This window comes from Thermobia domestica, chromosome 3 (genome assembly GCF_964235325.1).
Source record: "Thermobia domestica chromosome 3, izTheDome1.hap1.1, whole genome shotgun sequence".
Taxonomy (NCBI): Eukaryota; Metazoa; Arthropoda; class Insecta; order Zygentoma; family Lepismatidae; genus Thermobia; species Thermobia domestica.
In genome coordinates this window covers 193,520,521-193,546,244 of record NC_137456.1, presented here as the reverse complement: position 1 = coordinate 193,546,244, position 25,724 = coordinate 193,520,521, and the positions used below count along the sequence as shown (strand labels likewise).

General features: G+C 38.2%; 1 protein-coding gene across 1 annotated transcript in view; it reads left to right on the top strand.

Moving 5' to 3' along the window:
- The window catches only part of LOC145680911 (uncharacterized), a 387,669-nt gene extending 379,913 nt beyond the window's left edge, over positions 1–7,756 (top strand). The window contains exon 2 of the mRNA XM_081752072.1: positions 6,099–7,756. Coding sequence (XP_081608198.1) covers positions 6,099–7,146 — 1,048 coding nt within the window. The 3' untranslated portion in view covers positions 7,147–7,756. The remainder of the gene's footprint in view (positions 1–6,098) is intronic.
- Positions 7,757–25,724: the final 17,968 nt, after the last annotated feature.

Genomic DNA, 25,724 nt, shown 5'->3' with positions numbered 1-25,724 from the left:
CTTTGTTATCTAAAAACGTACCAATTGTTTTAGAAAGCGTGGCTTGCAACCAAGCACCGGTCTCTTTTTTTCTGTAAAGCTTTCATGCGCAGAGTGTCAATTATGCTTTCAAGAATTACTTCATTATCTGTTATTTCCTGTAATAATATTGCATCCCAACTTTTTTTGTAATTCTTTTGTATCAGGAATTTTACTGTTGTAGATCCCCTTCCAAATTTCCAAAGCGTCATCCATGTGATGTATATCCACGTTGTCAACTGAATTATTTAAAACATTGGAGACAAGTGGACGCACCCCATGGCAAGGAGAAAGGAAGACTGGTAGGCTCAAGTCCGATGCTTTCCGTATGTTTAGACCTCCTAAGCGGACTGGAAGGCTTGCTTGTGTTCATTGGGGTTCGTTTAGGGAATAGTTGATTATTAGCTCTAATGCCTTTCTCAAGCAATTATCTATCTGTAAAACTTTAGATGGTTTTTCCATGTTGGAACATTTTTTAAAAAGTACGTTAGCTTTGGAATGCCGAAGCAATTTTTAAGAAGAAAATAAGCTATGTGATTTGGTAAACTTTTTAGTCTCTCAGTTATTAATTTGAATGATTTCACTTCTTTTAGCATTGAGTCTCTTTCTACCAAATTAAAGGCATTTTTAATCGATTTTTAAGATTACTTTGATTGCGTTTTCATTTCTCTTTATGTATGTCCGTGTGGCATATATAATTGCTTCGTTACCTTTTTTAGTTGGTGTGGTTGAGAGCATTGGTTGTAAACGAGCGAAACAGCTATCTTGGATGTTAGTCGTCGAAAAACACATCCAACTGCTATAGGTCAGATTCCGCTATCCTTTTTTCGTAATGCACACAAATTGGTTCAAGAAAGGTATTTCCACACGTCTTGATTTACGTTTCCGTTTAAAATGCTGTTAACCAATTTCGTGGTTTCGCCTAGTAAAACAGACATTGATGCTCCTGTTGATTTAGAAATTAAATCTTTCAGGTGTTGAGGGGATGAGCCATCGATTCCTGAAGCGGAGCCACTCTTAAAATTATGGATTGCTCTTGATACCATGTCTTCATTTACAATGAGAGAAGATGTCAAGCACTCTGGTTGCTCCGGCATTTCTAAAACTCTGGAGGGAGACGGATGTTTGTTTTGTAGACTAACAAAAGTTTCCTCACTCGAAGGAGCCAGAGTATCGTCGGATATCAGTAATCTTAAGGCGCCTCTTGTATCAAAATCAGCGATTTTGGTTGTAATCAGTTTAGATAAGTCGGGTTTGATCTTCTTACTTGAAGTTCTAGGACATTCTACTACAGAAGACTTAAATTTTGTTTGTTAGTGACTGAGGATGTTGTTCGTTTTCTGGGGATTCGTAGATTATGAAAAGCAAATCTGAACAGTTTCTTCCAAAAAGTTAAAACATTTTTGTTGGCGCAGTCACTAATGATAGAAGATAGTTTGTCTACTACAGCACCTCGTATGCCTCTTGGAGTCCTTTTTATTACCCATATATTTGATTTTAATTTAACCAATTCGTGTGTAAAGTCTTCTGTAGTTGAGTGTTGTTCCTGCGTAGCGTGTTTTCTAGTCTTGTGTATGTTGTATCCTTTCTTTGTCGGAAATTTATTATCTCATTGAGAACAATAATTTTCAGTTGGATAAATCTTGTGAACAGTTTGTATTTATAGATTTATTTTCCATTGTTTTCTCATTGTTTAGGATTTGTAAAGAATGGTATGTTTGATTGTTGAATTCGAATTTTAACGACTAATAACTAATATATAAATTTTCTGCTGAAATGTATATAATACGTAATGGACCAAAATTACACGTTGCCTCTTGGATCTCCTGTAAACAAAAATATAGGTTAAGGCACTACACGATGAAAGCAAAGCACCACATCACAACGTTCTGAGCGATGAGAGGAAGACAACACCACACACATCCCTCAGCGCTGGCCAGCGCCTCTAGATCACACCATGTTCCCCAACTTGTTCAGAACATGCATGAAGCCAAGAATAGACACCTTTCTCACCAATAAATCGCAATTAAACCTCAAAATTAATTAAATTTGCAGAGCTCTTCAAACACGCGTCCACACCGTACAACAGTACAACAATTGTATACATTTTTTTTATTTTTAAACGTAAAAAAAAATATCTATTTCATCACACACTTCTACACCTAGCACTCCATTTTCGACAACGACAAACACATTCAATGTTACCAGAACACAGAACAATTGTATACTATATTTACTTTTGACATATTCGAATAAAGATATTAAAGATTTAATAGATATTGCAATACCTTCCTGAAATGGCAATTATTTTTGCTTTCTACTTTTCTTATACCTAAGGTAAGATTTAGCATTTGCGTCAAAATACTTAATCGGGATTGAATAGAATTTCCAAAAGCACTTTTTAAAGGCTTTCTAAAATCGAAAGGTAGGCGCGAATTAAAAACATCAAAAATTTTATCTATAGCCAAAATGAAGTTCGATAATGTCTCTTCCTTTGGATACACATACCGCACTGCCTTTGCAACACTTTCCGAAAAAAGTTCTGTTCCATATTTCACGCATTGTCTGTTTGTTCCATGAACGTTAATATGAATGTCACGAAGCTTGGGACATATTTTAATTTCATTAGTCATATTTTGAAAGAGCTACTAATGGGAATTTTGAAATTCTCTCTCCTGATGGTGCTACCAATTCTCAATGAAAAATGCATTGGTTATTTTCAAATTATTTTAACACTAAATTCATATTCGTTACCCTGTCTAATTTTGCTCATGGTTCTAGTCGCCTAAGACTAGTGGTGGAGACGCCCCCATTAAGCATATGCTTTATTGCTATGAATTTGGTATTGTTATCCCGCACCTCTTAATTGCCTCTCGTTTCTATCCCGTCAGTTAAGTTGTCGGAACAATAGCCTTCATCCAAGAAAGGATTCCTTAATAGCTTAATCATGTGAGGAATATTGGCAAAAAAGAATATATTTCTTTCGGTGTCGAAAGGATTGCGATATGATGTGTTACTCATTGTTATCCATAACGCTTTCCAAAGACGCCTATTTGATTCTCCAAGATCTGATACTGCGGCAACCACAGGATACCCTATTTCTTCTAGAGCTTGGACAATTGTGTCAAATAATGTTTTTGTAAACCTAATATCAAAATCAAAATATATCGGTTGTTTCCATTTACCCACTAATCCTCGAACCATCACTACTAACACCTGTTTAGAAGGTTCATATACAGTATCCGTCCGTTTTTCATAACAAGCTTTTTGGAGAATGTTCATTTCATCAAACGAGATCACACACGATTTTTCTGAAACAGATAGACTTTCACCTTTGGCCTTCAATATGCATATGACTTGCTTCAGAATACCTGGTTCACATTTTATTGAAAGAAACTAACGGCGAATGGTACTTACACTCGGCAGTGGAAAATGGCACCTTTCGCGTAAGTACATGTATGTTTTCTTTGACAAAGTCCAAAGAGACAAACACATTGTCATATCTTCTTGTTGCCACTTAGTTCTCGTTTTCTGATTGAGTAGGCAATCAATTTGGCTTTAAGTGAATTACGTTTGTAAAATTCTTCGAACTTCACTCGCAACGAAGCTGCCTACTGGGATTTAATTTTTTACCAAATTCGAAATTTGAGCGTAAGCTCTCTTGCGCCTTTTTTTAGGTTTCTAGTTGATTCTTTAAATTATTTAGCTGTGCACGTAATTCTTCGTTTTCTTTTACTAAGTTATTTTGGAGAACATTATCATTATCGTATATATTATCACTCAGTACACTTTTACTCTTCTTCTTAGGAGATGATGGTGATTCTTGTATTATGCTCGCTATTTGTCGTTTCCTCTCTCTTACTAACTATTGATCACCTCGTTCTGATTTTTGGGGAGAAAAATTAGACGGTAAACTTATTTTCGAGACTGCATCTTGTTTAAGACGTTTTCTGGGAGGGAGGCCTAATAATTCATGTTGCAAGTTACGCTCATAATCATCAGTACAAAAATGCGTAGAAAAAATACCACTATTTTCGGGCTTAAAACTGTCTTTTCGTTTGCACCTCACTGTCCACACCGCAGAGACTGCAGAATTCTTTGGGAAACGATGGAAAATAATGTCTTTATTGCAACTTCTGCTGTTGTTCTTACAAATTGAAACAGCACACTCCGACGGTATTTTCTTTAGATATTAAACATGCACTCACTCACTCACATAGCATTAACACATGAATAATGGAAAAATACACACAACAAAACACAGCTCACAACTCAATCACAAAACAAACTAATTTCTAAACAGAAATGCTTCTCAAATTCTTCTTTTCAGCCACACATGTTTCCCATTATTTGTATTTGTGTATGTGTGTGTCTTTTCGTCGGTTTTCGCAGGTCGGAACTAGTCAATGGACTCCAATTTATAGTTGTTTTCAAAGCTAAACCAACTTCTCTTATCAGCAGTAAAACTTGTCATATGGTTGTTTAGCGGCCACGTGCAGTTTGTCAACCAGTTGAATGTTGCCGGTATTACAAAAGCTTAGCCGCTCTCCCTGTCGTCAGTGTAAATAATGAGTGTTGCCAACCAATACGCAGATAAATGAAACAAGAATGACCATTTAAAATAGGAATAAAATACGTACATGTCATTCAACAAGTAATTTTCTCTCCTATTAATATATTATTATTATTATTATTATTATTATTATTATTATTATTATTATTATTATTATTATTATTATTATTATTATTATTATTATTATTATTATGCGTTCGAGCCGTTTTTATTTCCGAGCCGTTTCGGGCTCCTGTGCATTTTCGGTAATGCTCGGAAAATAGAATCGATCCTGTACCATTTGCCCGATTGAACCGGGGTTAGCCTCATAAAACTGTTTTTATGAAAACAAGCTTAGTCTGTCATGATTGTAAATGGTGTGTTGTTTCACTTTATTATCGTAACACAAATTATTCTAATTATCATGTACGATCTCATAACGAGTCTATCAGGTCTAACGGTCCAAAGAGGCCAAACACGGGTCAAACGGGTTGATCAAGTCTAAGGATTGACTAAACCAAACGCAATGGATATCGGGCGGGTGCTGTTTATCCGAAAAGTTCAAGCACTAATTATAGGTTAAAATAGTAGAGGCAATATACGGTTTGACCCGGAAATAATTGCAACACAAATGTGTTTTTGTCTATCACTTGCAAATAGCGTTGCTAATAATATATTCAAAATCCGCTTTCGTAATGCTTGGGGAAATTCCGCCATCTTGGATTCAATATGGCGGCCACACCGAGACATCGACTCACACTTAAATGACAATATCTACTCACAGATTTAAGCTGAAAACTTCGTTCCTGCGCCATTTTCAAGATAATAGCATACCTTAAGGGATGCAAGTTTGCATGCCTCTATGTACCACCGCCATATTGAAAAATGGCGGCGATTATTAAAAATATAGTTTTTTTCAATTTGCAATAATGTTTTATTGGCAGATAACTCAGAAACTAACAGAGATATGTAGAAATTTCTTGAAATAAACGTAAAAGCTCATGATCTTAGCTTTCCAACGAGGGTACTTATGTTCGTCTATCTTACAAAGTAACGGAGCTAGTCGAATTTATGTGGGACTGGGTGTGCGATTTTCGATAATATGACTTTTTTCTCAGGTTCCTGCTATAACGGTTTCGTGTACACGCTCATCATGATATGAATACTCAACTCAATTTGAGATATGGTGTTTGTTTAAGGTTCTTAGAAAATAAGAAAATATTAAGTCAGGTGGCCTGAGTGTGATCGATTTAGCCGCCATTGTGGATTCAATATGGCGTCTAGGTGAGGAGACCGATGTAACACTTAGACAGCAATATCGTGTTAAGGAATTAAGCTAGACACTTCGTTCTTGTGTTAATTTCTAAATAATACTTATATCCTTCCTACCTATCGTTATCATATTAAAATATGGCCGTTTATTTCCTTTCTTCTTTGAATATAATGGAGATGTATATACGATGGAAGTATGAATGTACTATTAAAGTATGATACAACATTTGATAAATGCTCTTTATCTTTTTTACAGGCACTGCACATTATGTAAGCTGAAGGAATATATTACGAGAATTATGGAGCCAATTAACGCTGAAGAGGAAGCTAAATGTGCATTATGTAATGACCTTCTAAATAATGGGAAACAAAGTGTTTCATTAACTGCAAAAGGTGTTGAAGGAATATGCAGTGCTGGAAGAGTAAGAACTGTAACAATTTTTGTTCATACAGGTCAAAAAGTTCATAGTGAGTGTAGGAAAGAGTTTTGTGACAAGAAGAGGATTGAAGCTTATAAGAGAAGGAACAAAGCAGATGAAGCTTTAAATAGAACTTCGGGAGTGAAATTGCGTTCTCCTTCGGTGTCTCCAAGCAGTTACCCAACAATATGCGTTTTTTGTGGAGAGAAAGCTGTAGACGATACACGCCATACTGACAGGTTAAAATCAGAGGTAATTACAGTTAGATCAGTAGAATTTAAGGATACAATCACAAAGGTTTGTTTGGACAGAAATGATGAATGGGGGTTGACTGTGTTGGGAAGAGTTAATGCAACCATATCTGATTTGCATGCTGCCGACGCAATATATCATCGAATATGTTCAACAAATTTCCGCACCGGGAGAGATATTCCGAAACAGTATTCTTCAGTTCCTCAAGGTGATGGAAGAGAAAGGAAGAAGTTAGTAGGAAGACCTCCAAATAGCATTAGGACAGACGCATTTCAGCAAGTTTGTAAACTCTTTGAAAAGCAAGAAAATGATCAAAAGACATTACAAGAGTTTTCTGATAAGATGGGAGAGTATTTAGTTGGAACTGACTTTGAACCTTACACAATGAAACACATTAAAAATCTTCTACTAGAAACTTACGGAGAAAATATTATCATAGGGAATGCCTGCGGAAAAGAGAATGTGGATACATTTAGAGAAAGTGCTCAGTCAATTCTTCAGGAGTTCCACCATCAACCAAAGGAAAAGGAAAAGCATAGAATTTTAGAAACAGCGGCAAAGATTGTAAAAAATGAAATAAAAGAGAATAATTCACCATTGATATGTACACTGATCTCAACAGTTTCTCTGTAGAATTTGCTCTTGATTTTTCTCTCTCCATCCTTACGACTACTTCTTACCTTGATTATGAGTGATGAAAACTTAAAACTTGTAGTTGTTGCGATTGGACAGGCTATCATGCAAGCATGTAGACCACGGGCACTTATAGCACCAATTAAGCTTGGCTTGGGTGTTCAAATGCATCGTCATTACGGTTCACGCCTTCTTATAGACACCCTCCGCAAACTGGGATTTTGTTCATCTTATCACGAAGTAACAAAGTTTGAAAGATGTGCAGCAGAAGTAACTGGACAAAACATAATCGAAGTTCTACCCAACGCTTTCTTGCAATTTGCTGCTGACAATGTCGATCATGACATTTGCACCATTGATGAACGAGGAACTTTCCACGGAATGGGAACTATTGCAGCTGTCACACCTAAGTCATTTAAGAAATGTCACCAACTTCCTAGACGGTCAGTTTCATTGGATGATGTGAAAAAAGTTTCCACCATTCCATTCCTTCACTTCCACAAATCAAAGAATAAGAAATTAAATTTTGAGGAACTACCTACATATTTGTTTGAAGAACAAATAAGTGCGATAGACATGCTATGGTATATGTCCTGGTTTTTACACGAGACTCGCCCCACATGGTCCTGTACTATGCAAGCCATTCATGCAGGAAAAGAACACCCAGGGAAGTCTAATATCCTCTTCCTTCCTTTGATAGATCCCAATCCCAACGATCTATCTTGTATATATTCAGTACTTTTCTATATATGTCAAGAAGCCAAGAAGTTCAACAAAACACCCATTCTTACATTCGACCAACCATTATACTGGAAAAGTCAGATAATTATAAACAGTGAGCCAACACACAGTCCTTTAAAGTCTGTTGTACTTTTACTTGGAGGTTTCCATCTTAGAATGAGCTTTCTTGGGCGTATTGGTACTATCATGGAAGACATAGGGCTGTCAGAAGTTCTCCAAACTGCTTATCCTGACAAGACAGTAGGTCACATAGTGAGCGGAAAAGCTGTCTCTAGGGCTATTCGTGCTCACATTTTAGTAGAATTCGCACTGAACATCCTAGCTTTAATGCAAACTTACGGCATCGATACAGATGATGACCATCTTGAAGACAAAATATCGGAGTTTACAGATGTGAAGAACCTGTATGAGGGATTTTTAAATGATACAATTTATGTTGATGATGTTACTTCGTCGGCTCAGCTGAAGAAAATAGTTCACTTAGTAGAAACTTGGAAGAACTCCGTTACTAGCAGAACTGCACATCTTTGGTTCCAGTACATGCAAATGGTTTCCATCTTAAGAAGTTTCATAACCGCAGAACGAATTGGAGACTGGGACTTGCACTTGAAATGCATATATAGGATGATGCCTTATCTTGCAGCGGCTGGACATGCTGCTCATTATACCACGTCAACTTATATTTATCTCCAGCAAATGGCAGAATTAGACGAAATGCATCATGATGTAGCTTCTGCGTTCCATGAAGGTAAATTTGTTGTAAGAAGAAATAACTCTTTGGGCAGGACTCTCTGCTGAATTGGCAATTGAACAAACACTCATGAGATCTGTGAAAAGTGTAGGCGGTCTTACGCATGGACGTGGAATGACAGAAAATCAAAGATCAATGTGGGTTCTATCAATGCCTGTCTGCTCTCAGATCAATGTCTCTATGCAAGAATTTACAAACATATCATTCTCCACAAGAGACCAGCATAGAGATATTTCATTCAAGAGGATGAGTAGGGATGCAGCTGATACTAAAAAAATACTTGATTTCTTAACATCATGTCAGCCGTTCCGAACTGAAGAGGAACTTATTACGAACGGTTTAACTGCCCAAGATCGTGTCAATGTTGATAAAGCAAAATGTGTTGGACAAAATATCTTACTGAAAATGAAGGAAAATTCGTCAGACTCATTCATATTTTCGAAGAAGGATAAAGCCATTACAATGGCAGACAAGAAATCCATACATACGAGTACGAGTACCGGATCAATCAGTATGGAACATAACAAGCTTTTCCAAAGATTTGCAATTGTTGCTATGAGAGGAAACATGAATCTAGAAGACGTTTTCTCCTATGAGCTTTGTTCTGTTCCAAGAACTTTATTTGAAGATCATGAGAATATACGACCAGCAAATAAATCAACACTGGCTAGTGCTTTATGGAAAATGACAAGTTCACCTTCAAATACACCAACGTCTTGTAAATATGTGATTGACGGTGGGTGGTTGCTCCACCAGGTCAATTGGCCAGTGAATCATACATTCAAAACAATATTTGAGTTCTACGTTTCTTACATGAAGACACACTTCAGTGACGCTTCAATTATTTTCGATGGTTACATTAGTGGTCCATCGATAAAGCATTGCACACGCCTAAGGAGAACTAGAGGTTTGAGCGCTCCTAAAGTGCTCCTTTCTCCAGAAATGAAACTTTCTATGAAAAGAGAGGTCCTTTTTAAGGAATTTCAAAAACAAAGACAGACTAATTCGAAAATTGGGTTTGGAGCTTTCTGCTGTTGGATTTCAAGTTTTGTATTCAGATAGGGATGCTGACACACTGATAGTCAACACAGCTATTCAAGAATCACGAAACCAAGATACTTGTGTTGTTGGAAATGATACTGATCTGCTCATTCTTCTCCTAAGTCTATCACCGTCAAACACGAACGCTTTGTTTTTTAAAACAGAAACTAAGCTTTGGGACATTAAATCTACGAAAACAGACCTTGGCGAACTCTGTAACAATCTTCTATGTATCCATGCATTTCTTGGTTGTGATACAACATCACGATTTTTTGGAAAAGGAAAACAAGTCGCATTACAACTAGCTTATTCCGTTGAGGCCTTTCAGAAATCCATCTCTATTTTTAATTCTAAAAGTGCCTTTAAAGAAGAAATTATTCGTGCTGGAGAACAGGCAACAGCAAGGCTGTACAAATGCAAGGAAGATGAATCTCTTGTTGCTTTAAGAACAAGAATGTTTCCTAGCAAAATCAGTACAGCAACAGATTTTGTACGACCAGAAAACCTTCCCCCTACTCCTGATGCACTTAAATACCATTCTCTGCGTTTACTACCAAATCATGGAATGGAAGAGTCTATCCTCTCAAATGCGACCAGAAGATTGGGGATGGCGACTACATAAGGGAATGTATTTTCCAGTGATGATGGACAGGAAACCTGCTCCTGATAATATACTGGAAATCATTCATTGTAATTGTCATGGAAATTGTATAAGCATGAAGTGTTCTTGCAAGAAGTATGGCTTGTTTTGTACATCATTTTGTGGATAGTGTCTGGGACAAACTTGTGATAATGTAGAAAGGGAATCAGAACATTCTGACAATGAAGACGACTTGTTTTAGTAATTAGGTTGGTGTGCTGCTTATTTGCCGTTTACTAAATATACATATCCGCAGGAAACTATGTCAGTATGGTGTGTTGATGCAGGGAGTATGGACAGTTTTGTACGTCAATTTGTGACCAGTTTCTGGTTAAATATTTTGATAATGTGAGACAAAACTGAAGTTTTTGAAAATGAAAATTATTAGTTTTAGTTATTAATGTAGTTTTTATGTATTGAATATGCATATAAGGTATGAACATACACGTATGCGGTGCAAAGTAGATATAGTTTGTATATTGAATGTGGTCATTATGTGAGAGAAACTTGTGCCGTGTGTAAAGAAATTCTAGAATTTTATGAAGATGATCACTCATTTTACTGATTAGATAGCTACACTGTTTTAATTGTTATCCATTATATATACACATACATGAAAACAATAGAGACATGAAGTATTCATGCCAGAAACGTAACCTATTACTAATATAAATTAGTGACAATTGCCTGGAAGAAACTTGTGATAATGTGGTAAACGGTGTAAACTTTGTAAAGACGAGGACAATTTTTTCAGTGAAGAGGTTGCTACACTGTTTTAATTCTTGCCTTTCAAATAGACATGTAGCGTTAACCATAACAAGGACTGAAGAAATATCGCAATTTTGAGCAATTTTTCACATCTTCTTTCATTTCAATCATGGATTATCGCGATATGTAGCGACATCTGAACGAAATCTCAGAAGTCATATTTCAACGAAATTTCGGAGGACTTTCCACAACGAGGTGAGTAGAAGATTTCTAATATGTAGCTAAATACACCTTGTTACACATCCTGGTTCAAAAATTATTTGTGTTGGAATTATTTACTGGTAAATCCGTATACTGCGTCTACTTAGCTTCTAGCAGGAACCTGAGAAAAAAGTCATATTATCGAAAATCGTACACCCAGTGCCACATAAATTCGATTAGCTCCGTTACTTTGTGAGATAGACGAACATAAGTAACCTCGTTGGAAAGCTAAGATCATGAGCTTTTACGTTTATTTCAAGAAATTTCTACATATCTCTGTTAGTTTCTGAGTTATCTGCCAATAAAACATTATTGCAAATTGAAAAAAACTATATTTTTAATAATCGCCGCCATTTTTCAATATGGCGGTGGTACATAGAGGCATGCAAACTTGCATCCCTTAAGGTATGCTATTATCTTGAAAATGGCGCAGGAACGAAGTTTTCAGCTTAAATCTGTGAGTAGATATTGTCATTTAAGTGTGAGTCGATGTCTCGGTGTGGCCGCCATATTGAATCCAAGATGGCGGAATTTCCCTAAGCATTACGAAAGCGGATTTTGAATATATTATTAGCAACGCTATTTGCAAGTGATAGACAAAAACACATTTGTGTTGCAATTATTTCCGGGTTAGACCATTGTTTCTCGTTTTTTTCTTATACTAAAATCATACTTAAGAGCACTAATTGTTTGCTCTCAGTATTTTAAGAGCTTTCAAATTGTATATACATATATATATATATATAGAATACAAAATACATCTCGTAAGACCGTATTATTTCACTTCTGCTTTACACATTCTTAACACAATATTAATCGATAATGCTACTATAAAAAGAAAATACTACATAGAAATTAATATTATAAAGGAAGAAGTACATTATGAAAGGCTCACCGGATAAATACCCTAGAGTGTACTACAGTTTTAAAGTTTGTATCGAACTAAGGTTTTTGTCGTTATTTTTATATCGACAGTAAAAATTCAAGAATGACAACTATTTTAAATTGACAGACAGGAGTGTGTGAGCTTAACAATGTTCGAAAAATATGCATTTTCTTTTTCCAATTAAGATTTGGTTTCTCTACGATTGTATACACGACTCCAAAAGTGCATTACCACCTGCAATTCTCCTTTTCCTGCAATTGCAGGCAACCCAAAAAGCTCGGCGTTTGGGTTGGTTGCAAATTCGAAAGGCGTTGGACTAAACCTCAACTTTGTCACAAATATATCAGGGTGGCAAACTGCAAATAAGAGAATAAAACTAATTGTTAAGAATGACAATTTTATTATTGTGACGGAGTTGGATGACATCAAAAGTTACAAAATGACTTACTTAAGCAGTTCAAACAAGATGAATGGCAAGAAACAGATATAAGAAGAAAGCATTTCTCTCTTCCCCCCATCCCATCCACAAAAAGAAACTCATAAAAAGAAAAAGTTATACAATATAAAGGTTTCATACAAAAGCCTAACAGCACAAAAACAAATAGATAAACGAAACGAAAAAGAGACAAACACAGAATAGAGGACACCAGTGGCGTAGCAGACTTGCGGCTCTCCCATGCAAGATAACGAAATGGGACCCTAATTGTAAACCCCATTTTTATAATAATAATAATAATATTATTTATTATTATTATTATTATTATTATTATTATTAAAAAGTCGTTTCCTTTTCAAAATCTCTGACTCTGCCTAAGAGCATGAATGCATATGGCGATCATGTGCGCACGTTTTGTCAATGAGCGGTCCCAAAGGCCAAAAGGGGTGGAAATCTTCAAGAGACAAATAAAAAACTTTCTTATGGGAAATTCTAGTTCAAAGTTCGAAGCACTTGCATTTGCACGTGATTTTTTGTTTCTTTTTTCAGAACGGAAAAGTTCTGCCGCCTTTGGAACAGAAACGTTCTGCCGCCTAAGAAATTATAGCAGATAATATGGCAAATTTGCAAGTGATGTATTTACATTGCAATTTGTGGTTATAAAGACATTATGATTAGAAAGCAATATTGTAAAAAGTAAGTTTAATTTCTTCATCCATCCCAAGTTTTAGGGACCCCTTATACCTCGCCGCCTCCCGAATATCGATATCGAAAATTTAGAATGATATATTCATGTCCATATATTCGCGATATCCAATGTTGATATATGATAATATAGATATCGACGATAGCGATGTATCGACATATCACAGGCCCAGGTCTGAGAAGTGATGCTTGAAATATACTGAAATCAACAATCAAATTCTAAATAAGTTCTCCATTTCCGTATTCAATGGTGAGGGGGAAGGGTGTGAACCCGAATAGAAATTTTAAGAAAAACAAATGTTAAGATAAAAGTAGGTTTTCCGTCTCACTTTGAATATAAAAATTAACAGAAAACTATTACTGTAATTTACCTTTTACTTCTGTTTCTGGTTGTTATCACAAATCAGCGACAGTACACATACTTCACAAAGTGTGCTAATACACTCTATAACTTTTCACAACCAAACAAGCCGGAAGATGAATTTCCTGTGATATTAATGTTCTACACAGTATCACATTCAATGTTCAGTGGAATGTTCTACAAAATAATAATAATTCATTGGCCATATTTCTGTTAGTACTTTGGTACGGACTAAGAGCTACAAGACTAACAGAACTGGAATTTAGAGATTTCATTATTTTTTTCTCTCAGACTAAAAGACTTCTGCATTTTCCTGAGGTTTTCTTTTTCTTAATATAAGTACCCTATCCTGGGCTAATTCTGGCTACCGCGGTTTCGAGGTAATCGGTAAACGAAAGAGCAAAGTTTGTCGACTCTCAACTCTCGACAGTTTGTGAGAAGATATTTCACAGTTCATTTTGTTATTTCTTTGTTACAAAAACACTTCTGGTTGACTATTCATGGTGAATTACTGAACTTATAAACATTTACAATTATTGAAAAATGAATAATTATTTTTAAACATAAAAAGTCGTAACAGTTCAGTAGAATGCAGAAGTGAAAGTAAATACTGTTTATTTGTTGAGATGTACAAACTGAGTGTGAATAATAAGTGTTTCCCATTCTCTTGTCCAGAGGCGGATCTACGATGGACTTCTGGGGGCTCGGTGGTTGGTAATACTCCTATTTAGAACTACTTTTAAGGGCTCCAAACTCTGGAATGGGTTTTATTTATATATAAAACAAGAAATATCCCCTTTCTGGACAGCAATCGCCATAATCAACCCCTGGATCCTCCCCCGCTCTTGTGTAGCAGACTTTGAAGATATTTACCTCGTGTATGCTCCTGATGATGCTGATTAGGGAATGCCACGTATGGATAATTTTTATACTGAACTCGGATAGAGACTTACCCGGATTTGCAATATCCGGTTGATGGATAATATCCGGATAACAAATGACGTATAATATCCAGATAACGGATACTATCCACTTGATGGATAACGGATAATATCCGGATAACGGATGACGGATAAGATCTGGATAACGGATGATATCCGGATGACGGATAATATCCGGATGTCGGATAATATCCGGATAATGGATTTATTCGGATAATTTATAAGATTAAGATAACGGATAATATCTGGATAATAGAACATTCGGATAACTGATTACATCTGGATGACGAATAAAGGATGATATCCGCATAACTTATATGGTTTGAAATAGACCATATAAGAGAGGGACATATCAGTCCTTTCTGCTCATGGAGTTATTAAAAGACTATCATCGGGCAGTGGTCTTTACCATTGAAAGATATGGCTTCTTAAAATATTTCCTAGTAACTTCCAATTTTCTTGTTCTTGTTGTGAGGGTCAATGGTAAGCCGCTTACTCTGGTGCGTCTGGTCTTTATTGTTTCGATCCTCGGCCAAGTAAGTTTGCGGTGGACAAGATCGTATCCGTAGGTTTTCTCAGGGTACACTCGCTTTTTGCCACTTTCCATTCCACCAATTCTTCTATTATCATTGACTTGTAATCATTGGGCGCGGTGGTTCAGTGGTAGAGCGCTTCCTCTCGTGCATGGGGTCCTTACTGTTTCGATCCCCGGCCTAGTAAGTTTGTGGTGGACAAGATCGTATCCATGGGCTTTGCCAGGGTACTCCCGCTTCCTCCCACATTTCATTCCACAATTTTTCTATTATCATTGACTTGCTTCAATCATTGGGCCCAGTGGCCCAGTGTTAGAGCGCTTCCTCTGATGGGCCAATTAAGTTTTTGGTGGACAAGATCACATACGTGGGTTTCCTCAGTGTACTCCCGCTTCTTCCCATTTTTCATTCCACGAATTCATCTATAATCATTGATTCCTTTAATGATTGGACGCGGTGGCTCAGTGGTAGAGAGCATCATCTGGTGTGCCAAGTAAGTTTGTAATGGACAAGATCGAATTCGTGGGTTTTCTGAGGGTACTCCTGCTACCTCCCACATTTCATTCCTCCAATTCTTCTCTTATCATTCAGTTGCATCAATCATTGGGCGGAGAGGCTCAGTGATAGAGCGCTTCATCGGGTGGGCCAAGTAAGTTTGTAGTGGACATGATCGTATCCGTGGGTCTAGCCAGGTTACTCCAGCTTCTTCCCACTTTTCATTCCACCAATTCCTCTTTTATCATTGGGCAGGGTGGCTCAATGGTAGAGCGCTTCCTCTATTGCATGCGATCCTTAAAGTTTCGATCCCCATCCTAATAAATTTGAGGTGGACAACATCGTATCCGTGGGTTTATTTAGGGTATTCCAGCTTCCTCCCACATTTCTTTCCACTAATTCTATTATCGTTGATTTGCTTCAATCATTGGGCACGGTGGGTCAGTGGTAGACCGCTTCCTCCGGTGGGTCAAATAAGTTTGTGGTAGACAAGATTGTATCCGTGGGTTTTGTCAGGGTACACCCGCTTCTTCCCACGTTTCATTCCACCAATTCCTCTTAATCATTGACTTGATTTAATCATTGGGCACGTTGGCTCAACGGTAGAACGCTTCTTCTGGTGCATGGGGTCCTTATTGTTTCGATCCCCTGCCTGATAAATTTGTGGTGGACAAGATCGTATCCGTGGGTTTTGTTAGCGTACTCCCGCTTCCTCCCACATTTTATTCCACCAATTCTTCTATCATCGTTGATTTGCTTCAATCATTGGTCGCAGTGGTTCAGTGGTAGAGCGTTTCCTCTGGTGGGCCAACTACGTTTGTAGTGGAGATCGTATCCGTGAGTTTTCTCAGAGTACTCCCGCTTCCTCCCGCATTTTATTCCACCAATTCTTTTATTATCATTGACTTACCTTAATCATTGGACGCGGTGTATCAATGGAAGAGCGCTTCCTCTGGTGGGCCAACTACGTTTGTGGTGGACAAGATCGTGTCCGTGGCTATTCTCAGGGTACTCCTGCTTCTTCCCACTTTTCACTGTAGCAATTCCTCTGTTATTGAATAAGCTTAATCATTAGGCGCGGTGGCGCAGTGGTAGCGCGCTTCTCCTAGCGGGCCATGTAAATTTTGGTGGACAAGATCGTATTCGTGGGTTTTGTCAGGGTACACCCACTTCCTCCCACATTTCATTCCACCAAGTCTTCCATTATCATTGACTTGTTTCAATCATTTTGCGCAGTGGCTCAGTGGTAGAGCGCTTCCTCTGGTGGGCCAACTACGTTTGTGGTGGACAAGATCGTATTCGTGGGTTTTCTCAGGGTACACCCGCTTCTTCCAACTTTTTATTCCACCAATTCCTCTATTACCGTTGACTTACTTTAATCATTAGTCGCGGTGGCTTAATGGTAGAGCGTTTCCTCTGGTATACCAAGTAAGTTTGTAGTCTACAAAATCGTATTCGTGGGTTTTCTAAGGGTACACCCACTTCTTTCAACTTTTTATTCCACCAATTCTTCCATTATCATTGACTTTCTTTAGTCATTGGGCGCGGTGACTCAGATGTAGAGCGCTTCTTTTGGTGGGCCAAATAAGTTGGTGGTGGACAAGATCGTATCCGTGGGTTTTGTCAGGGTACTCCCGCTTCCTCCCACATTTCATTCCTCCAATTCTTCTCTTATCATTCAGTTGCATCAATCATTGGGCGGAGAGGCTCAGTGGTAGAGCGCTTCATCGGGTGGGCCAAGTAAGTTTGTAGTGGACATGATCGTATCCGTGGGTTTAGCCAGGTTACTCCAGCTTCTTCCCACTTTTCATTCCACCAATTCCTCTTTGATCATTGACTTGATTTAATCATTGGTCACGGTGGCTCAATGGTAGAGCGCTTCCTTTGGTGCGTGGGGTCCTTAATGTTTCGATTAGGGATGGCCAGATCCGGATACTTTTGGATCCGGATATCCGGACACTGGATCCGGATCCGAAATTTCGCATCTTAGATCCGGATCCGAAAAAACGGATCTTGGATCCGGATCCGAAAATCCGGATCTTGGATCCGGATCCGAAAAAACGGATCTTGGATCCGGATCCGAAAATCCGGATCTTGGATCCGGATCCGAAATTTCGGATCTTAGATCCGGATCCGAAAAACCGGATCTTGGATCCGGATCCGAAATTTCGGATCTTGGATCCGGATACGAAATTTCGGATTTTGGATCCGGATCCGAAAAACCGGATCTTGGATCCGGATACGAAATTTTGGATCTTGGATCCGGATTCGAAACTCCGTGTCAGAAAATTCGGGTGTTCCGAATCAGCAAAATTTTCGAAATTATTGACAAATTGATTTTCATTCCTATGCTTAAAATAAGATTTTAAGACACTTTTGGTATCTGATCGTGTGACAGCCTTGCGTTCTCTTCATTCTGTTGATATTTGGTTTTCGTGCCTTAATATGTCACAATTACTCCAAATTTGATTGAGTAAAACTGTCGAGTTAGGTGAGAGCAATCTCATTGTCAGATTAGATTCTAGTGGAAATACTTGACCGAAAAGGTAGTAAATCTTTTTTAAAGCTGTCGTCCTGATGGAAATTTGTCCTTTGTTTTCTGTAACACTAGTCAAATGCTGGGATGAAATCTTAGTCTCAAGCCCAAGCTTCTTCATTAGACTCTGGCTGCTTACTTTTGTAATTCTTTCTGAGTTATTGTGGTCACTGAATGAGGCCATTTCCTAGTCGTGATTGGCTAGGCCATTGCTAATAGAACAGCCCATAAAATATAGATCAAATCAAATTAAGGAGCAATTTCCTTTTCTTGCTCTTGATGAGCTTTTTTTTTTCTTTCTTTAAAAATACGTTCCTCTGTCACCGTACCACTCCAATTAGAATTAAGAATTGTAGTAGAGATGAATTTCTAAATGGCAATTAATGTATCAAAATCAATGTATTAATGTACTGTATGTGTATACAAAATACCATATGGAGCCTCGAGCAGTAACACGTATCTTTGTAATTAGTAATCCACTACTATTAACTCTGCATAGGTTGTATAAGGAGCTATATCATTCATGTAAACACATAGGCGGATGCAGGGGGAGGGCGAAAAGTCGTTCGCCCCTACCCAGCGCCACCATTAACAGTGTACTTTAGTAGTAATTTGTGGCAATTTCAGATCATGTAAGTAATTTTTCACTGCTAGCATCCCCAACCGCCCCCTAAGAATCCATCCGCCCCCTCCAAGAGTCCGTTCTGGATTCGCCCCTGCGCAAGCATAATTTTATACAACTCATTCAAGAGTACATTTTGGTAGCTTTTTAAAATTTTTATCTTAAAGGATTGTCATTTCTCGTGGCTACTTATGCAATTTTGTCCACAGCCATACATGCAATTTCCAGTCATTACGCAAATACATTTATATACTTAATAGACCTCGGCTAGTTGGGGGCTTCGCCACTAGACCCCCGTTACTAGGACCTCGCACCACAAAAGCCTCTAATCATAATCAATTTAAAAAGAAATGGCTGGGGATTTGCCCTTAGACCCTCTGATATCTCATTTGATCGGCCTATGACCTCGTACCTCGTAAACCTACAACCATACCGAATCTCAGTTCAAATATCAAATTGTATGTAATAACATTCCGGTATCCCGAGACATACCGAATTTCAGTGCGAGTACATGGGGGCTTTCCCCCCAGCCCACACATTTGCTCGGTCTACGGCCTGCAAACGTAACGAATTTTTAAGGGGTCGCAGTGGCTCAGTGGTAGAGCGTTCACCTCCGGTGCTTGGGGTACTTGTTTCGATCCCAGCTTGCACCGTGTGGACTTTGTGGTGGACAAACACCGTGCTCGTGGGTTTTCTCGGGGGTTTCCCGTTTCCTCCTACTTTCTTCATTTCATTTATTTCTCATAATCACCGTCTCCTTTAGCCTAACCGGCATAAACATGGGATGTAAAACACAAGCATTTCATTTCATAAGATAACGAATTTTTGTTCAAATAACAAGTTTCATTTCTCTAACATTCCAGGATTCCGAGATATAAAAGTCTTTTCTCCCCCCCTTTACTTCCCCTCTAAGACATACATCAAAAAACGCTTAAGTACATATCTAATTATTTCAAATGTAAAGTCCAAATACCAAATTCTATGCTCCTAACCTTCAGAGGTTCCCAGATATCGACATGTTATTATAATAATTACAATCCCCACCCTCTTTCCTTTCCATCTCTTTTCTTTTCCTTTTTACTAAAACGTCAAAAAACACTGAAACACATGTCAAATTATTTTCAATGAGAAGTGCAGATACCAAATTTCAAGTCTCTAACCTTAAAGGATATAACATATTAATACAATAATTGTAATCCCCACTTAATTTTTTTCTCGCCCTTTTTCTTCCTTTCTGGGCCACACATAAAAAAAACGTTGAAATACGTATCTAATTATTTTAAGTGAGAAGTCCAAATACCAAATTCCATGTTTCTAACCCTTTAAGTTTCCGAGATATAGGCATATTATTATACTAATTGCAAAATTGCAATTACCAGCCGTTTTTTTACTTTCTATATCTTCCCTGCCCCTTCTAATTTAAATATCAAAAAACACTTAAACAAGTATCAAATTATTTTCAATGAGAAACCCAAATACCAAATTTGAAGTATCTAACGTCAAGAATCATCAATATTTTCCACCCCATTTCCCCCCTTCCTCGTCGAATTTCCCCAAGTCCTTCCTTAGTGGTATCCTACGTCACAAACCCTATAAACTGTCCAAATTTCAAGTTTGTAGCTTAAGCGATTTGGTCTGTACGGTGATCTGTCACTCACTCACTCAGTCACTCAGGACTTTGCCCTTTTTATATAGAGATATTTAAGATTTTATGGGAAAGCCATGGATTTTGTCCTAAGGCCGCCAGTGTCTTAGAAATGTAATAGCTTTGCTATAAACTTTAAGCAATCAACTGACTGATCTGCGCCTATATGTATTATGTAAAATACCGCTTATAATATTTATTTTGCTCGTAATAAAAAAAAATAGAAATGATGACGAAAATTCAAAGACATCCATGATTTTAGCGTAATGCTGCAGATCATTGAATTAATCATAAGAGCCGATTGTATAAGATAGACTACATTAAATTCCAATGTGGCACAAAGAAAATATGCAGCATTACTATGCAGTTTTTCAACGTTATAACTCATTCTGAAAATATTATCATAGGTCTCACAAACAATCGAATATTAATCCTAACTCGATTAATATATAAAAAAGGCAGATCTATACAACTACTGACTTCAGATGAAAGTGGCATACTTGTAGTACGTTTAAAGATATACTAAAGACTAAATGATGGGGTGTGCGGAACAAGGGTCTAACCCCGAAAAATGTGAAAATGAGATTTTGATGTAATCTTTTGTCATTTAAATTGAATTGTCTTCCCACTGAGTTAGATAAAATTCACCTAGTAAATTTTATACATATGGATATTTTAGTTCTGGGTCTCAATCTGAGGCCTAAAATATTCAAAACAGGAGTACGAATCTGAACTTCGAAATTTCGGGTGTGGATCCAGGAACCGGATATCCGGATCCGGATCCAATATTCAAAACTTCAGATCCGGATCCGATACAAAACTTCGGATCCGGGTCCAAGATCCGAAATTCCGGATCCGGATCCAAGATCCGAAATTTCGGATCCGGATCCAAGATCCGAAACTTCGGATCCGGATCCAAGATCCGAAACTTCGGAGCCGGATCCAAGATCCGAAACTTCGGATCCGGATCCAAGATCCCAAATTCCGGATCCAGATCCAAGATCCGAAACTTCGGATCCGGATCCAAGATCCGAAACTTCGGATCCGGATCCAAGATCCGAAATTTCGGATCCGGATCCGAGATCCGGATCTTATAGGATCCGGATCCGGATCTTGTAGGATCCGGATATCCGAGATCCGGATCCGTCTGGCCATCCCTAGTTTCGATCCCCGTCTTGATTATTTTGTGGTGCACAAGATCGTATCCGTGGGTTTATTCAGGGTATTCCTGCTTCCTCCCACATTTCTTTCCACCAATTCTTCTATTATGATTGATTTGTTTCTATCATTTTTGTGCAGTGGCTCAGTGGTAGAGCGCTTCCACTGTTGGGTCAATTGATTTTATGGTGGACATCTTATCCGTGGGTTTTCTCAGGTTACTCCCACTTCCTCCCACATTTCATTCCACCGTTTCTTCTATTATCATTAACTTCCTTCAATCATTGGGCGCAGTGGCTCAGTGGTAGAGCGCTTCATCTGGTGTGCCAACTACGTTTGTGGTGGACAAGATCGTATCCGTGGGTTTTCTCACTGAACTCCCGCTTCTTCTCACTTTTCATTCCACCACTTCCTCCACTATCGTTGACTTGCTTCACTCATTGCGCACGGTGGCTCAGTAGTAGAACGCTTCATCTGGTGCGTGGAGTCCTTACTTTTTCGATCCCCGGCCTAGTACGTTTGTGTTGGACAAGATCGTGTTCGTGGGTTTTGTCAGGGTACACCCACTTCCTCCCACATTTCATTCCACCAAGTCTTCTATTATCATTGACTTGGTTCAATCATTTTACGCAGTGGCTCAGTGGTAAAGCGCTTTTTCTGCATTATACACTATATAAAAACATATCCAGATTCAGACAAGTCCACAGAAATTTTAAAGAAGGGTGAAAAATATCTTTATTATTATTATTATTATTATTATTATTATTATTATTATTATTTTCTTGAATACAGAGATACAAAGAACAAGAACTCCATCACCATTAACATGGAAGCGAAAATAACTTCGAATTGGAAATAATAGATTAATGCTTTTAATTTCGGGGAGAAGCTATACGGCAGGGACGGATCTAGGGAGCGATCGGGGCAATCGCCTCCCTCCCGATCTTTTTATATATAAATAAAACCCATCCCAGAATTTGGAGCTCTTAAAACTAGCTAAGTAGCAGTATTACAATTCATGCCCCCCCCCCAGAAGTCCGTTCTGGAACCGACCCTGCTACAGGGGTACTTTAGGGTTCACTGCCTTTCCTTGTTGGATAAGTATTATATTTTATTATATTATTTGTCAAATTGAGCGAAATAGTTTTACCTCAGCGACAAATTCAACAATTAGGATTAGGAAAAACAACGCATTGGTTCAAACACACACAGAAAGAGGGAGTTCATTTGTTCGGGATGTTGTTTGAGGTTCGCGGCGTCTCCCAGGAAGAAATCTTGCTAAAACATATGTTAGTTTTAACAAGGAACCTAAATGGGCATCCGGTATATCAGTACTTCAAATGAAAAGCAAAAAGAAAAGAGAGAGAAAGATGAGTGTGTTTTCCTATACTGTGTTTTCGGCATTGAAGAATACCGTTACTGTTTTACTGATCTACTGTACGCACTTCTGCGCTTTACTAACCAAGCCCCGATCATGCTATATACAGTATACCATATATCGGCTCGGTCCAATCTGCTGCCAATGCGCCTTTTCTTCAAGGAACTTTTTTTTATTATTACACGCTCAGAAACAAAGATAATGACCCGAAACCTGAGAAGATCTGAAGAATGACTCAGTAACAATAAGTGACAAAGGGAAGGAAAGACAAAAGTGGAAAAATATTGTAATCCAAAGTCGAGGCATTTTTTCTTGCAATAACCGATCCTTCAAGTCGGGGGATGTTTCTTGAAATAATAGTAATATATTTTTAACTTGCTCCTTATTTTAGCTTACGTAGTAATTTAAGACACAAAGATGTATCGCAATTTGCTATACATTTTTCAATTTGCATTGCATTTCCATGTTTGCAGTGCATTGCATTCCCATTTGCATTGCAAACTGCGATGCGATACTCCATTAAAAGAACTGCAAGCAGATTCCTGACCAGTTGTTCTTTCAGAAAAAATGTTCCGGGTGGGGGGGAGGCACTGCTGGTACTATTCTATTTATTATTGTATTATAGACGTATTATTTTGGTCTCCTCCGGGGGGCACTCTCAGAGCTCCAGGGAGGGGGGCAGTGCCCCCAAAAACATATCTGGAAGAAATACTGTTCCTGACACCAAGATAAGTCAAAAGGTAATAACCAACCTGGGTGCACAAATGTTTAATTTCTTAGTTATAGGCTGCCAAAAACATGAAGAAATGAACTTTAAAGGCCCATAGCTCCAAAACTAAGCGACTTACCGTAGTAGGGTCAAGACTTTATTTAGGAACTAGTACGTGCGCTATCCACATATCCATGTTTCAGAATTCTGCCATACTTCTGCAACAATTTTTATACAGGTATTTGGTGAGTACTACAAATTATATGCATGTAGCCAAAGTTCCTCTTTAAAAATTGTCGCGTGTGTACTTTAGATTCTGAAACATTGTATTTTTTGATAGCGCACATATTAGTTTCTAAGTGAAGTCTTAACCCGACTACGATAGGTAGGGATGCGCACGAGACAAGATTTGAGGCTGTCTCGTCTCGAAAATGTACTGTAAAAGTGGTGTCTCGACTCGAAAAATGTATTCTTTTCTATTGGAAGAGCTGTGTCTCGACTCGAAATTTGTCAGGAAAATTCTGTCTCGACTCGTCTCGTGCACATCCCTAACGATAGGTCCCATAGTTTTACAGCTATGGACCCTTAAAGCTGCGAATCCAGGATATGATCAAGGGAGCGACTAAATCACAGTTTGCCACCTTATCTTGTGTAAAGCAGGATTGAAGCCTATTTTATCCAGTGTATACCTGAGTGTTAAGAGGGCTGTAGCTCCCCTTGGTTGAGTTGATTTTGAGTTCAACGTCCCTTTCAGCAGCGAGGCTATATGAGACGTGGACCTACTGAATAACGTGGAATCCGAACCACATGAGCTCCCGCCGGGAATCGAACCAGGGTCTCCCACACCAAAGGCGCGTATGCTACCCGCTTCTGAGTGATTAGTTTCTTCAAAATTATTTTTAAAAATATGTGAAGAGTTTTGAGACATTCGACTCGAATTTTACAAATTGTGTCCCGACTCGTGCGCATCCCTGCTTCTCGGTTCGGTTTGATATTGGATAAGCTGTGAGCCAAGCACAAGTCGTTGACAACCGCAGTCCCAGGCAGAACAGTTTTAAACATGTTTGCCTGGCACGCTATAACTTTTAACAAATTTTGGCTCAAGCACGAATACTTGGAACTCAAACCCAGAACCTCGTGAACGATGTCCTTGTGTCCTAGATTTCACGACTACCGAAATCGGCAGACAACTAGTTTTTAGTATTCAGTCGCAAACCGCCTATCTTTCAAGTTTAATTACAGAATTTAATAATAATAATAATAATAATAATAATAATAATAATAATAATAATAATAATAATAATAATAATAATAATAAGTTGTAGTGGAAGTAGCAACATTGATAATAATTGTATTGTTTATGCAGAATAAGTGAAAAGTGAACTTGAAACTACACACAAGATTTGGCTCGTTTTGGCTCAACTCGACTCGAAACTCGATCCAAATTCGAGTCCAGTTGGAAGAAATTTTTCGAGTCGAGTTCTCGAGTCGAGCTAAGAGATGTCTGTTTTGAGTCGAATCGAATTTAAAAGAAACTCGCTCGAACTCGCTCCTGCCCATCCCTAACCACTGCCCCTGAGTGCAGTAGTATTGTCAGAAATCAGGCCCAGGCCACGAAGCTCAAGGAATGGAGTCCTGACTTTATGGGCTCGGGTCTATTCTATTCGCCTATTAAACATGAAGTTGTTGGACGGCGTTGGCGACATTTGGGAGGTTTTGATCCGTTGAGCACAATTGTGATATCAGAAATCGATCCCTAGCCTAGAACCTCAAGAAACTGGGTCCGCAACTTTTAGACACGAGTCCTTTATATTCCCCTTTTAAACATGGGGTTGTTGGACGCGGATGGTAATATTGGAAAGATTCTAGTCGTTTGAGGACAGCGTATTGCCCGAAATCGGTTCCTGGCCGAAAAAGCGCCAGAAATGGGGCTCCGAATTGGCTCAATATCAATAACTGGTTCCGCAAGACAGAACAACATTTATAGCTGTATGGATGGTTTTATCTCGCGTAATAAAATACTGAGATTGA